The 14,036-nt window shown below is 38.7% G+C and overlaps 1 protein-coding gene across 2 annotated transcripts in view; it reads left to right on the top strand.

Annotated features, from left to right (window-relative positions):
* SEMA3E (semaphorin 3E) overlaps positions 1-14,036 on the top strand; it is a 192,347-nt gene that overhangs the window by 97,035 nt on the left and 81,276 nt on the right. For both annotated transcript variants that reach the window (XM_038741276.1, XM_038741275.1), the window contains exon 2: positions 10,712-10,872. In XM_038741276.1, coding sequence (XP_038597204.1) covers positions 10,712-10,872 — 161 coding nt within the window. The remainder of the gene's footprint in view (positions 1-10,711; positions 10,873-14,036) is intronic.

Here is a 14,036-nt window from a genome sequence, read left to right as displayed (position 1 = left end):
GTCCTGGCCCAGTTTCCTAATTCAAATATTTCTTTTATGCAGATGTAAGTAGGAATTGATGCTGTAGTGGCCAAATTCTTGGTGGAATCATTAAAAGGTTCAAATTAAAAATGGATTAAGTACTGAAACAATTTCACAGTAGCAGTCATCCCTAAATCAAGTAAATTATCCATGTTTTCCTTGACCCAAATCAAGAATTTAACTCAACTAATATCATTTGTTCAAAGAAGTAGGGTAAAAATGCACCTGAAAAGTCAACTGCTTGGAAAATGCTGATGGTAATAGTACAGAGATATTACTCAAAACAAGCCTTAAATTAGAAGGAATCACATTCGTCAATCATATGTGTTAACGTTTTCCTGCGTGCTCCGCACTGAGACATATGCCCTACCCACAAGACGCTTTTTCAGTATACCTTGTGGTGTGAAAAGGAAGAAATAATGGGGAAGCAATTTGGGGGAAGTTGATGAAAAAATGAATTCCTTGATAATTTTAAAGTCATTGAAGATCTATTCCCAAGAAAGAGCAAGTGCTTAAGATTGTGGAACTTTGTGGGAATGGCTATATCACTCCCTTATTTTCTTCCTCACCCATGTAGTAACTTCCCACATTGAGGGGGGTAGCTTCTCAAGTGCTTCAAATATTGTGTAAAATATGAAAGATATGGGCCTTGCCTTTGATTAACAATCCACGATTTAGACACAGTGGATTAAAGAAGGGAAGGTAGTGAGTTAGTTGTTCCAGGCACTCTTTCCCTACCCACACAGGACTGTAGAGTAAGGGACACAAGGTGAGGGAAGGGATGACTTCTTCTCTCATCTCTTCCATTAAGTCTTTCCTGATCAGTTTTACTCTTCCTTCTCCTCCTCCCCACTGCACCCAAGGCTATATCCTCCAGACTCCAACTTCGGCACATAGAAACAACCACCCATATAACTTCCCTACTATTAACCCTACTCTTAAGCCCAAATTCACATGCAAATCTCTTTCTTTTTTTTCCTATCTGCAAATTATTGCAGTGTTTGCTATGCTAGATTGTATAAACTCCTTGATGGCAAATATCACGTCTGTTAGCTGGACCGCACACTCCAAAGTGCTTACTCAGAACTCTCCACACAGTAGGTGCTCTATCAATATCATTGATTGATTGATTAATCCAGATGAGTTTATCTGGATGAAAAATTCCCATGTAGGAATGAAGAGAAAGTTTGACACCTGTAGAATTCCACTATTTCAGAGTACTATTACTGACAAACTGCCTCAAATGCACCTGTTAAAACATTTCATGCATCTTAAATAATCCTGGTCTGCTTGATGCTTAGAATGAATGGGAATTAAAGATTGTTGTCTACCTATTTATGGGGTATTATCTGAGGAATATAAAGTCCGAGCTTGGAAGGGAAGGAATCTTCATGACTATCAATTACTGAATCATTTTTGCTGTACTCCTGGTCTGCTTGATGCTTAGAATAAATGGGAATTAAAGATTGTTGTCTACCTATTTATGGGGTATTATCTGAGGAATATAAAGTCCGAGCTTGGAAGGGAAGGAATCTTCATGACTATCAATTACTGAATCATTTTTGCTGTACTCCTTAATGAAAAAAAAAAAAGCTGAAAAGGAATGAAAACCAAATTAAGCTTTTCATGTGGTATCTGAATCTATCATTCAATCTATCGTATGTATTGAGGGCCAACTTGTACTTCCCAAGCACTTAGTACAGTACTCTGCACACAGTAAGTACTCAATAAATACAATTGATTGATTGATTGATTGCAGAACACTTTAGTAAGCACTTTGTAGAGTACAACAGACTTGGTGGACATATCCCCTGCCCAAAAGGAGGGAAGTCAGCTGTAAAGGGCTACAGTACTTTCGTTGTTTCAACTTAATGTATTGGAATGTTTGAGTAACATGGTCGTACACTTCATATTAGGAAAGTCTGTGCTATAGTGTTTCAGACTTTTCAGAGTGAAGCAATGAAAGAATGAGTGAAAGATATATTGGGTGTGGAAAGAAAATACTAAATGGTAACTAGGGTGCTTTGAGTCTGCATGGGTGAGCTCACCCATGGTGGTGAACAGTCAGAAAAACTCTAGAATTAATTCCAAGATTTGCTGGAATCTGTATTTCATTATTCAATGAAATATCATTATTATTTCATAATATTAATTTTAGCCAAACTGGGACACATAAAAGGATGAACATTTTGAATGATGCAGTTTTAGTTTATTCAGTTAATAAAATGAAAGATTATTATTTGAAGGTGGACTAACAATTACATATTTTGTTAGTGAAATTTTCACAATTGGAAAAACTAAATCCGTGAGTATGAGAGTATCAATCAATCAATTGATGATATTTACTGAGTGCTTACCGAGTGCTTGGGAGAGTACAGTACAATAGAATTGGCAGACTCAATCCCTGCCCACAAGGAGTTTACAGTCTAGAGGCAAAATAGACATTAAAGTAAATTACAGATAAGGGAAATGACAAAAGTATGGATGAAGATATGTACAAAGGTTCTTTGGGATTGAGAGTGGGGTGGTACAGACGCAAGGCATTGGTGGGGCAGATGGGAGGACAATTATAGGGTGGGGAAATGAAAGTTTAGTCAGGGAAGGCTTCATGGAGAGGTTATGATTTTTAGTAGGTCCTTGAAGATGGGGAGAGTGGTGGTCAACCAGATTTGAAGGGGGAGAGAGTTCCAGGCCAGAGGAAGGGCATGAAAAGGTCAGCAGCAAGACAGAGGTCAAGGTCCAGTAAGTAGGTTGGCATTAGAGGAGCAAAATGTGTGACTTGGGTGGTAGAAGGAGATGAGAAGAGTAGTTTAATGACTATGGTATCTATGTGTAAGCATTTACTATGTATCAAACATTGTTTTAGAGGCTGGGTTAGATAGAAGTTAATGAAGTTAGGTAGAAGGGGAAGAGTGATTGAGTGTCTTGAAGCTTATTGAAAGTAGTTTTTGTTTGATGCAGAGGTGGATGGCAATCATTGGAAGTTTATAAGGAGTGGGGAGATGTGAACTGAACTTATTTTAGAAAAATAATCTGGGCATCATTGAAGTATGGACTGGAGTGAGGAAAGACAGGAGGTAAGGAGATCTGAGAAGGGCTGACAGTAGTCAAGGTTATCAGTGTAACAGCAGTTTGGATGGAGGAGAAAGAGCAGACTCTAAAGATTGTGTGAAGGTAGAACTGCCAGGATTTGGTGACAGACTAAATAAACGAGTGGTATCAGCATGCCCTAGTGAAGAGAAGAGAATGGGCATGGGTGCCATTGTATCTGGGTTCTAATCCCCGCTGATTAGCTCATATCTACCCCAGCACTTTGAACAGTGCTTGACACATAGAAACTGATTAACAAGTACCATAATTAATTAACTAATTAATGTGAGAGGTATGTCAAGGATAGTGCTAGGAGGATGGAAGTGTTATATATAGTGTGAACATCATGGGAGGAAAGATGAAGGTTCTGTTTTCTTTCATTCATTCAATCATATTTATTGAGCAGAGCACTGATCTAAGTGTTTGGGAGAGTACAGTACAGCAATAAACAAACACAGTCCCTACCCAAAATGAGCTAACAGTCTAGAGGATATAATAATTGTGGTATTTGTTAAGTGCTTACTATGTGCAAGGCACTGCACTAAGCACCAGGGTGGATACAAGCAAATCGAGGTCGACACAGTCCCTGTCCCCTCACAGTCTCAATCCCCATTTACAGACAAGGTACCAGAGGCCCAGAGAAGTGAAGTGACTTGCCCAAGGTCACACAGCAGGCAAGTGGCAGAGCCAGAATTAGAACCCATGATGTTCTGATTTCCAGGCCCATGCTCTATCCATTATACCATAAGTTTGATAGGTTATTGGAACATCCAAGTAGAGAGGTCTTGAAAGCAGGAGGAAGGTGAGGCTGCAGAGGAGAGAGATCCAGCCCAGGACAGTTATTGAGAGGTAGAAAAAATATGATACTTTACTACATGGAGTATTTTATTTTGACAATGTCTTGTATTGAATATTCTTCAGACATGGAATAATTGAATTTTGAAAATATAAAATAAATTATTCTATCAACAAGACTTCAAGGAATTGTGGAACACTTGAATTCTTACTCCTTAGCCATCCAACCTCCCCTGTAAAAAAGTTGCAGCCAAGGATACCATGTATTCATTCATTCAATCGCATTTAAGTGCTTACTGTGTGCAGACCACTGTAATTAGTGCTTGGGAGAGTACAATGCGGCAACAAACAGAAACGTTCCCTGCCCGTATGGCTCCTGAACTTATGCTGGATCAGGTATGTGAACTCCTTGTGATTAGGGACAGTGTTTTCTACTTTTACTGACTGTGCTTGTCTGAAGTACATGCTTGTCTGCATGGTGACCAGGACACAAAGTAATTTGGAAAAACTTCAGCTCTTAAAACCATAACAGAGATTATTCCAGAAAGGTTCCTTTCAATTTCTCTCTTACCCTACCCCATAAATTTTTTATGGGGAGGAAGGTGTCCTGAAAACCAGGATTGCTCTAATGGTTCTCCGTGCTTACAGTGGTATCTCCACCGCGTTTGAGCTCCCATCCACAAATTATAAACTCTGAATTCTCAGTAACATTTCATCCCCTGTGGATGACATTTTCAAACATTATTTTCTGGGAGGGTAGACAAGAAACAGAAGAAGAAATGTATTCTAGACAATATTTAAAGAAAATAGAAGGAAAACAAAAGTAAGTCTGGGAGAACGGATCAATTAGAGGAGCGCAGCCTAAAAATGCAGAATACCCAATCCAGCTGTTAGCCCTTTAAAAGGACAACACTTACATCAGTGTCCTATATTTACTCTGGCAGCTGCATCAACAGAAGTAATATCAGCCAAAGAAACAGGAAGTAGAGCATACATAGAGGCTGCAACCGACTGTAGCAGTTTTTCTTTTAGTTCCAGTTTTCCTCATGCTGGAAGATTGCAGGAATTTATTCCATGTCGCTCTTATTGCCAAGTTCAGTCTATTCCCTAGCAGGCAGTGGGGAAACAAGGCAAGCAAGTTGCTCAATCAATAGTATTTTTTGTGCATCCACTGTGTGCAGAGCACTGTACTAAGCATTTGAGAATGACAATAGAATTAGGCGACACTGAAGACACTGAATAAGACAGTAAAATGCATTACAGAGAGGAAGAAGTTATAGAGTATAAAGAAATAGACATGTGGCTTTTTTATGGTAATTGTTAAGAGCTTACTTTGTGACAGGCACTGTACTAAGCACTAGGCTCAGTTGGCAGGTTGGACACAGTCCCTGTCCCACATAAGGATCATAGTCAATCCCCATTTTACAGATAAAGTAACAGAAGCACAGAAAAGTTGTGACTTGCGCAAAATTCATACAGCTGAGAAATGACAGAGCCACGTCCTCTGACGTGGCTAGAGTAGAAAGGCCTCTGCTCTTTCTACTAGGCCACACTGTCTCTCTAGGTTATCATGAGGCGAGTCTGCAAACCCAGGTGTTTAGGTCATTCACATCTATAGCATGTTAACTCCCTTATACTAAACTACCACAGTCTCCATGTCTCTCTATTCAAATGATAATAATGATATATTTGTTATGTACTTAGTATGTGCCAAACCCTGAATTAAATGTCAGGGTAAATATGATCAAATCAGGCACAGTCCCTGTCCCATGTGGGACTTAGTTTAGTGTTCTGAACACTTTTACTCCCTCTCACTATGTTGTGGATGTGAGAAGGAGAGTAAGGGAAAAGAAGATGAAAAGAACAGCAGCCTGTTCAGGGGTACAAAAGGACATTTACTCTTCTATAAATCACTCATGTAAACTTTGGAAGTGTAATCCAAAGGTTTATTACCAGGCATTCTTCTTAAATTATGTATGGAAAATTTGAATAATTGATGCAGGAAGTGAGAATCATGAATCGAGGGTATGTATTGGGTCTGAAATATATGGACTAGAGTTGAGTGGTTTGCTTGCAAACTATTTACCCTCTAGGGTGAAAAGAATGACCAGGAGAGGAAATACCTACGTCTTCGGAGTATGTTTCTGTTGACAGCTAATAATTAGCATGCAACTCAGCAGTAACAATTAGCTCCTTCCTTAGAAAAATACAGGATGAACTTTATCTGCTTTAGTACAAATCAGTGTAGTGCTATTTTTTGTATATAATTCATGTTTATTTTTAGGATTTGGAAAGTCTGATTGTTTTAAACTGTGACAATGCTGTCCCATTATGTTTAGTGGATATTCAGGAGGTTTCAGGGATTTCAGTATTATTTTCCCACTGCTTTCTTTTCATTTATGTGTCCTAAACCCTCCATGTGAGTTTCTCACTGGGAGATAGACCTTAAGTACATTGAGCGCAATGACTGAAGTAGCTCGGGTCCAAATGGATCCATAGACCACCCAGAAGGTCCTTGACTTGGGGCTAATAATGTCACAATGATTTATATTAGTGGTTCTATGTAAGAATTACACTGCTGTGTGCTGGATAGTATTTTTTAGTGGTTTTATGAAAATAGAGTAAGTGAAACATGCTAAAGAAAGGACAGTTTTTCATCGGATATAATGTAAAGCACCTCATGCTTTTCCAAGTTCCAGAGAAAAGGAAGAAAACAATGTAAATATATGGAAAAGTGATAAATCATAATATCTAAAGCTGCAAGATGAAACTGTTGTGCAAATCAATTAGTAAATATAAAAAAAGAAATAAAAGATTTGGATTTGATGTTTTTCTGCACGTTTAAACAGTTTTCAAAGGGTAAACTTTCACATCCTACTTGGAAAAAGGACACATTGTGACCACATTATAGGATTTATTAATAAGGGTGTTAATCACTCAATTCAAGTGAATCAAAATACATCAAAGATTGAGGAGAAGAAGGAGGAGGTATTGGAATCAAGTGAACTAGGCAAAGATATCTTTGAATGAGAAAATACTGTAAGAAAAATGAGCATTAAAATTCAGTATAGCTCTATAGGGAAGGAACCTCAAAAGAACAGCGGAGAAGCAGCGTGGCTCAGCGTCAAGAGCCCGGGCTTTGGAGTCAGAGGTCAGGGGTTCAAATGCCGGCTCCGCCAACCGTCAGCTGTGTGACTTCGGGCAAGTCACTTAACTTCTCTGTGCCTCAGTTGGCTCATCTGTAAAATGGGGATTAAGACTGTGAGCCCACCTGTGGGACAACCTCATCAGTTTGTAACCTCCCCAGTGCTTAGAACTGTGCTTTGCACATAGTAAGTGCTTAACAAATACCATCATTAATTAACAGCATTATAATAGGAAATTTTTGCAGTGCCAGTCTATTCAATCCATTCATATACATATAGACCCATGCACATGTATTGATGGAGTTAGGAATGACAGATGAGCCTCAGTTTTAGGACTACAAGGCTGATAACTTGTGCAAAGGCATTGATTATAGTATTGCTGGCTTAAGCAAGACTCAATAATAATAATAATTATAATAATCTCATTTGTTTAGCACTTCTTAAGTGCCAAGCACTGTACTAAGCACTAGAGTAGTTACAGGATTCAGTTGGATCCTGTTGGATACACACCCTGTCCGACAGTCTTAGTGGGAGGTATTGACTCCCCATTTAACAGATGAAAAAACTGAGGCATGATGAAGCTAAGTTTTGTTAATGAGTCTTTTCACTGTTAACAACAATTCACTTCATGTAAGAAAAAAATATAGCTGAGCAATGTTACCTAGTGGAAATCTGATTCTGAGCCCCAACTGTGAGAACTTGAGCAAGTCAGTTGACTTATCTGTGCCTCAGTTTTGTCATCTGTAAAATGGGTATTAAATACGGTTCTCTTTCCCCCCCTTAGATTGTGAGGTTCATGAAGGCAGAATACCATCTGTTTAGATGATACTCTGTCAACCCTAGGGCTTAGTACAATTCTTGAGACGTAATTAACTCTGAACAAGTAACATGGTTATTATTATCATCATTACCATTATTATTATTTTAAAAGCCTGAAAACGGTAATGATGAGCTTGTGCTGCTGGATTTTAAGGTTATGAAGTAACATTTATGTCTGCCATGTCTAAAGAAAAGTATTTGAATAATAATAGCCCATGGACTGTTGTGTTGTAGTGGTTTAGACCATGGTTAGAAAAGGCAGTGGGAGCACATAGCTGTCATTCATACAATAAAATTTTCAAAACAAACACCACAGTATATTATTTGGTTAATGTGACTGTACAATAAGTGTAAGGAATTGTTTTAGAAGTAGTGAATCATGCATGAAATGAAAATTCCCACCTCATTGCAAAAAGAATATAAACAATACCATGTTATGTACACATAGGATGATGAGAACACTTAACAGAGATGCAGTGATGTCCCTACAGACTATCAAGAAACTTAATAGAATCCAGAATTTTTTGTTGGGTCATTTTGTTAAAAATTTAGCCTTATTTTTCATTCTCCCCATCTCCTGAACATTACAAATCAATTTAGATTCCTTCATATCTTGTAGTTTATGCTTTGTATTGAGACATTATATGTGACAAAGAGATAGACTAATGGAAAGAGAAAAATGGATTCTTGCTTCTACTGTAGAATTGCTTTCCCTTGGTGAACAAATTATTTAGCATCTCTGCTCCATTGAAATGAAAAACAAATTTGCCTCAATTTGCAATATTTCATTGGTAAGTATTTCATTTTTTGGAGAAACAAGTAGTAGAAGAGTTTCAGGGGAATTTAAAAATAAATTTTAAAATTAAAATCATTGATCTCTTAGTCTACCTCTTTCAAGTGTACAATAACATTGGTTAAGTTTGAGGGGTCATAGAAGCATTTGGTCTCCCAGAGTGGGAAAGAGTCAACAGCAAATTTTATAATCTGCATTTATTTTTGAGGCCTTTTTGAGGTCTCAGAGATCACAAGATTGTAATGGAACAATGGCTCTAATTGCATCTTTCTCTCTAAAATAAGCCTCAAAGCTCCAGGCTGGTGGGGCACAATTGTCATCACTGATCTGTAAATAGAATGATGAGCTTTCCTATTAACTTCAGGGAGAGAGCTCTGCCTTTCTTTCAAGTAACTGCCAAATTATTTGAAATCTGTGTGTTTTTCTTGATAAGTTAAATGAGATGCTCCAGAACAGAGTTTATGGCTATGGAGGGATAATTTGATGATTGATGTGTAGTATTTTTGGTATTTGAGGGACAAAATGATTGGGACTACAATTCACCTTTTACAACTCAATCAGTGTTGTTTATTGAGCAATTACTGTGTGCAGAGTAGACTTGGGTGAGGACAGTAGAGTTGGTAAACATGATTCCTGTCCACAAATATTTTACAGTATAGTAAGAGAGATAGGCATTAAAATATAATACAGGTAGGGGAAGTAACAGTGTTGTAGGATCTGTACAAACGTGCTGTGAAAGGGAAGGGGTGGGTATCAAAGTGCTTAGAGAATTTGAGCCTAAGTGGATAGGTGACCCAGAAGGTAAGGAGATTACAGTGAGGAGATGAGGGGTTATTATTCTTTTTTTAATGACATTTTTTAAGTACTGACTACCTGCCAGGCTCTGTTCTAAACACTGGGGTGGATACAAGGTAAATAAATTGAATACAGTCCCTACCCAATGTGAGGCTCAGTCTTAATCCCTGTTTTACAGCTGAGCTAACTGAGGCACGGAGAAATTAAGTCACTCACCCAAGGTCACATAGCAGGCATGTGATGGAGCCAGGAGTTTCTTGAGAAGTGGGGAGACATTGAATGGTTGTATAGAAAAATGATCCAGGCAACAGAGTGAAATATGGACTGACATGGAAGAGACAGAAAGCAGGAGGTCAGCATGGAGGATGATGCTGAAATCAAGGCGGGATAGGATAAATGCTTGGATTAACATGGTAGCAGTTTGAAATTACTAGGAAAGGGCAAACTGGGGGCAGATATCAGACGCTGCTGGTGTACTTCCATGTTATATGTATCATAGGGTAGAAGTATGCCATAGGTTCCCTGTCTTCTCTTTTGTATAATGCCTTTTGGAAGTGGTTTTGGTTTTTTTGTTTTGTTTTTTAGATGCTGAATTAGGCACCTACATTAACCGGAAATAAATTTGATCTCTTTCCCATTGATGATCAGTGTATTGAGCTGTTCATCACATAGTAGTGCTGATGGTTTACAGATTCAATAGAGTTTCCATTTCTCCACAATTTACAGCCAACTCTTTTTACATTTGATTCTCATCATGGGCTTTTGGGGCATGTGTTTCAAGACCTTATCCATTGAGTCAGAATTCTTGGCTAACTCCTAGATAATGGTAGAAAGTCTTTCCCACAGAACCATGCTCCTTTTTCCCTTTACAGGCCCATTTTTCTTTCCTTCAGTTTAGAAGCAGGAACTTTTTATAAACTTGTCTTAAAGTTATAATGAAAAATTTCAGATCCCTGACCTAAAAAAGGATATTGTTTGGTTAAACAATTTTCAAATTGATTCCAATGTGCTCTGTGTCTTTCCTCTCAAGATAAACTTAGTACAGTGCTAAGTGCTTAGTAGAGTGCTTTGCATACAGTAAGTGCTCAATAAATATGATTGAATGAATGAATGAACTTGAATTATGTTATGCTCCTCCAAAGAAACTCTTAGTCCTTCAGGATATGAAAACTCAACCGTAGAAATAAATGATCAATCAAATCATTTTGCTTTTCTTTATAATTTATTATGCATGTGCTCGTTTGTGTTTCAGAGCTCTGGGATTTTAACAGGACGTCAACCTTTTATGGCCCTTTTGGATATCTTGACCTCCGTGTAATTCTCCTGGATGAATATCAAGAGCGGCTATTTGTGGGAGGGAAAGACACTGTGTATTCCCTCAATTTGGATCGAGTCAGTGAAGGCTATAAAGAGGTAAAATGTTCCCCCAAATCGTGCTCTTACACAAAGTATGATTTTTGTTAGGTTTCAGTCTTCCTTACCCTATTTGCAAAGTAATATTCGGCTAAAATGATCCAATTTTTAATTAGCCATTATACATGTTTATGACCACATAGAACATTTTGTAGTCAATTTTCTCTCCATCTTGTCCCATCTGTGGATGCTCACCAGACTCCTGGTTGGTAGGTGAAACATTACTCTTCATTCAGAAAAGCAACAAGAAGTTTCTTGTTGCCACACACTCCTGTCCTGAGACTTGCCTCTTGATTACAGTGGATGTTTTTCTAGCCCAGTTGAGTTTTATGGTGTCTGAACTGGCAATGATTGCTGAATGAACAGAGTCTGCCTCATATAGCTCCATGACTTTGAATTTAGATAAGTACCTGAAATGCTTTGCTCAGTTGGCTCTACTCTCCACCAAAAGGAGGGTAAACTTAAAATCCCCAAATTAGCTGCACACTTTGGGGTTTGTTAACAGATTGGGAATATCAGTCACCAGCTGAATATAAGGTCAGGAATAATAATGATAATAATTACGGTAATAATAATGGTGGCATTTGTTAAGCACTTACTATGTGCAAAGCACACTTCAGTGCTTACAATGTGCTAAGCAGTATTCTAAGCACTGAGATAGATACAAGCTAATCAGATTGGACACAGTCCCTGAACCACATGGGACTCGCACTCTTAATACCCATTTTGCAGACCAGATAACTGAGGCGCAGAGAAGTTATGTGACCTGCTCAAGGTCACACAGCAGACATGTGGCAGAGCCATAATTGGAGCCCAGATGCTTCTGACTCCCAGGCCCCTGCTGTATTCATTTATTCACTCATGCAATCATATTCTCTGAGCACTTATTCTGTGCAAAGCACTGTACTGAGCGCTTGGGAGAGTACAACATAAGAACAAACAGACACATTCCTGTCCACAAAGAGCTCATGCTGCTTTTCTAGGAATATTGCTTTCATGTGAGAATATAACTAGTTATGTACATATCAATCAATGAATCAGCCAATACACTATAAAATTGAGGGTATGTGTAGGAGTGTCTGAAGAGATCAGTCGTTATTCTGTTTGTGAGACCACTTTAGTCAGTTGCCGCATTGCCAACTGTGTTGTATTGTACTCTCTCAAGTGCTTAGTATAGTGCTTTCCACATAATAAGCTCTTGTTAAGTACCATTGATTAAGATGGTATTATATTTCAATATAGAATCATACTCTCAATCCAGACATCATTGCCCTTTCCCCATCCTGGCCACCAAGACCCTTCACTAGCATCTCTGGCACACTTCTGATAACTGTCCCTCTTGATGAATGGGACTCAGGAGAACTGGCTGGTTACGTGGTTGCATGTCCACTCCCCCCTCCTTCCCTCCACTCAGTCGCAACTCCATGAAATCCTGCTCTAGGTTTCCCCAAATGGTCATTACCCATTGTTTATTTCCCAAATGGAGTGTCTATCTTGTACCTCATTGTCAAAACCTGATCCCCCCATCAGGGCTTTTGCCATGCTTGCAGAGCAGTTCCCTTCTAGACTGTAAGCTCTTTTTGGTCAGGCATTGTGTCTGTTTATTGTTATATTGTACTCTCCCAGATGCTTAGTGCAGTGCTCTGCACACAGTAAGTGCTCAATAAATATGATTGAATGAATGAATCAATGACATACTTTTCTTTCTTCCTGTTGACTAAAATCAAATATCTGGCAAGCAGTCAAAATTGCTCTAGGGAGGACTGATAATGCTCTCAAGATCAAAGATAAATAATATCAGATACCTGGGAGGGGCAGTTGCTTTAAGGATTAGTAGTTGTTGGATTAAAGAAAAAATGCTTTAAAAGTTCACAAGAGAATAGATTTAATTGGACAACCAACCAATCAATGGTATTTTATGAGTACTTACTCTATAGGGAAGCAGCGTGGCTCAGTGGAAAGAGCTCAGACTTGGGAGTCAGAGGTCATGGGTTCTAATCCTGGCTCCACCACTTGTCAGCTGTGTGACTTTGGGCAAGTCACTTAAATTCTCTGTACCTCGGTTACCTCATCTGTAAAATGGAGATTAAGACTGTGAGCCCCACATGGCAAAACCTGATTATCTTGTATTCCCCCCCAGTGCTTAGAACAGTGCTTACCACATAGTAAGTGCTTAACAAATGCCATCATTATTATTATGCGTGCTTGGGAGAACATAATATAATAGAATGATAGACATGAACCTTGTCCTTCCTCAAGGAGGTTACTCTGTTTTGAAGGATCTTACAGTTGGTTTCAGACTCATTGATAAAACATTCTGAGAGACATGATGTGTTATTTAAAAGGATTGCAAGATCAACTCTAATGTTATTTTTTAGTATTGTTTCAGTGTGATGCTTGGTCCAGGGAAAAATCAGCTTAAATCTGACATAAAAAATATCCTGAACACCTCAATCAGGTCACAAACAGGGAAGAGGGCCAAACCTCTGACCTCCCTTCTGATTTCCAGGCCAGTGCTCTGTCCACCTGGCCATGCTGTTTCTCATACTCCTGTTAACTGTGAAGTGTTTTCTGCTCACTTCTCTGAGACCCAACCAGAAGAGACCTTCATGCGGCAAATGTATTTCTCTCTAGCCAAGCTACATCTTAGGTGAAAAGGAAGTTAAAGTAGGTTCTTTAGGTCATTACCTTAATTTGTGAATTATTTAGGTTAGACCCCATTTCTCAGCCTTTTCCTCAGGCTGAATTTTCACACAAGCCTCATGCCTTGTCTGTGTGACTTTTGTTAATCAAACCCTCACTGTGGACCTGCCAGCCCTAAACCTGTGGTTGTAAATGTTACCTTGTGAACCTTGATTTTATCATTTTCTGTTGTGATCTTTTTCCTGTTTTTATTACTCCCGTGTGAACCTCAATTTTATAATTTTTGGTTGTGATCTTTTCCTGTTTATGTTGCTAATTAAATCTTGGTTGCTTTGGCTGTGGTCACTGGGGCCCTCGCAGACCTCACAATTGCATCCTATTGAGAGTTTACAGCCTCAAATCTGCTTTGGATGATATCACTATAGGGCTGTCAGTCATCTCAGTCTTTGCTCAGCAGAATACAGCAAAGCAGCCCCAATTTCAGTCTCTTGAGGAAAAAGTCTCAGTGGAATCTAACTCAG

The sequence above is a fragment of the Tachyglossus aculeatus genome, assembly GCF_015852505.1.
Source record: "Tachyglossus aculeatus isolate mTacAcu1 chromosome 12 unlocalized genomic scaffold, mTacAcu1.pri SUPER_6_unloc_1, whole genome shotgun sequence".
NCBI lineage: Eukaryota > Metazoa > Chordata > Mammalia > Monotremata > Tachyglossidae > Tachyglossus > Tachyglossus aculeatus.
This window is presented reverse-complemented; position numbering and strand designations above follow the sequence as displayed.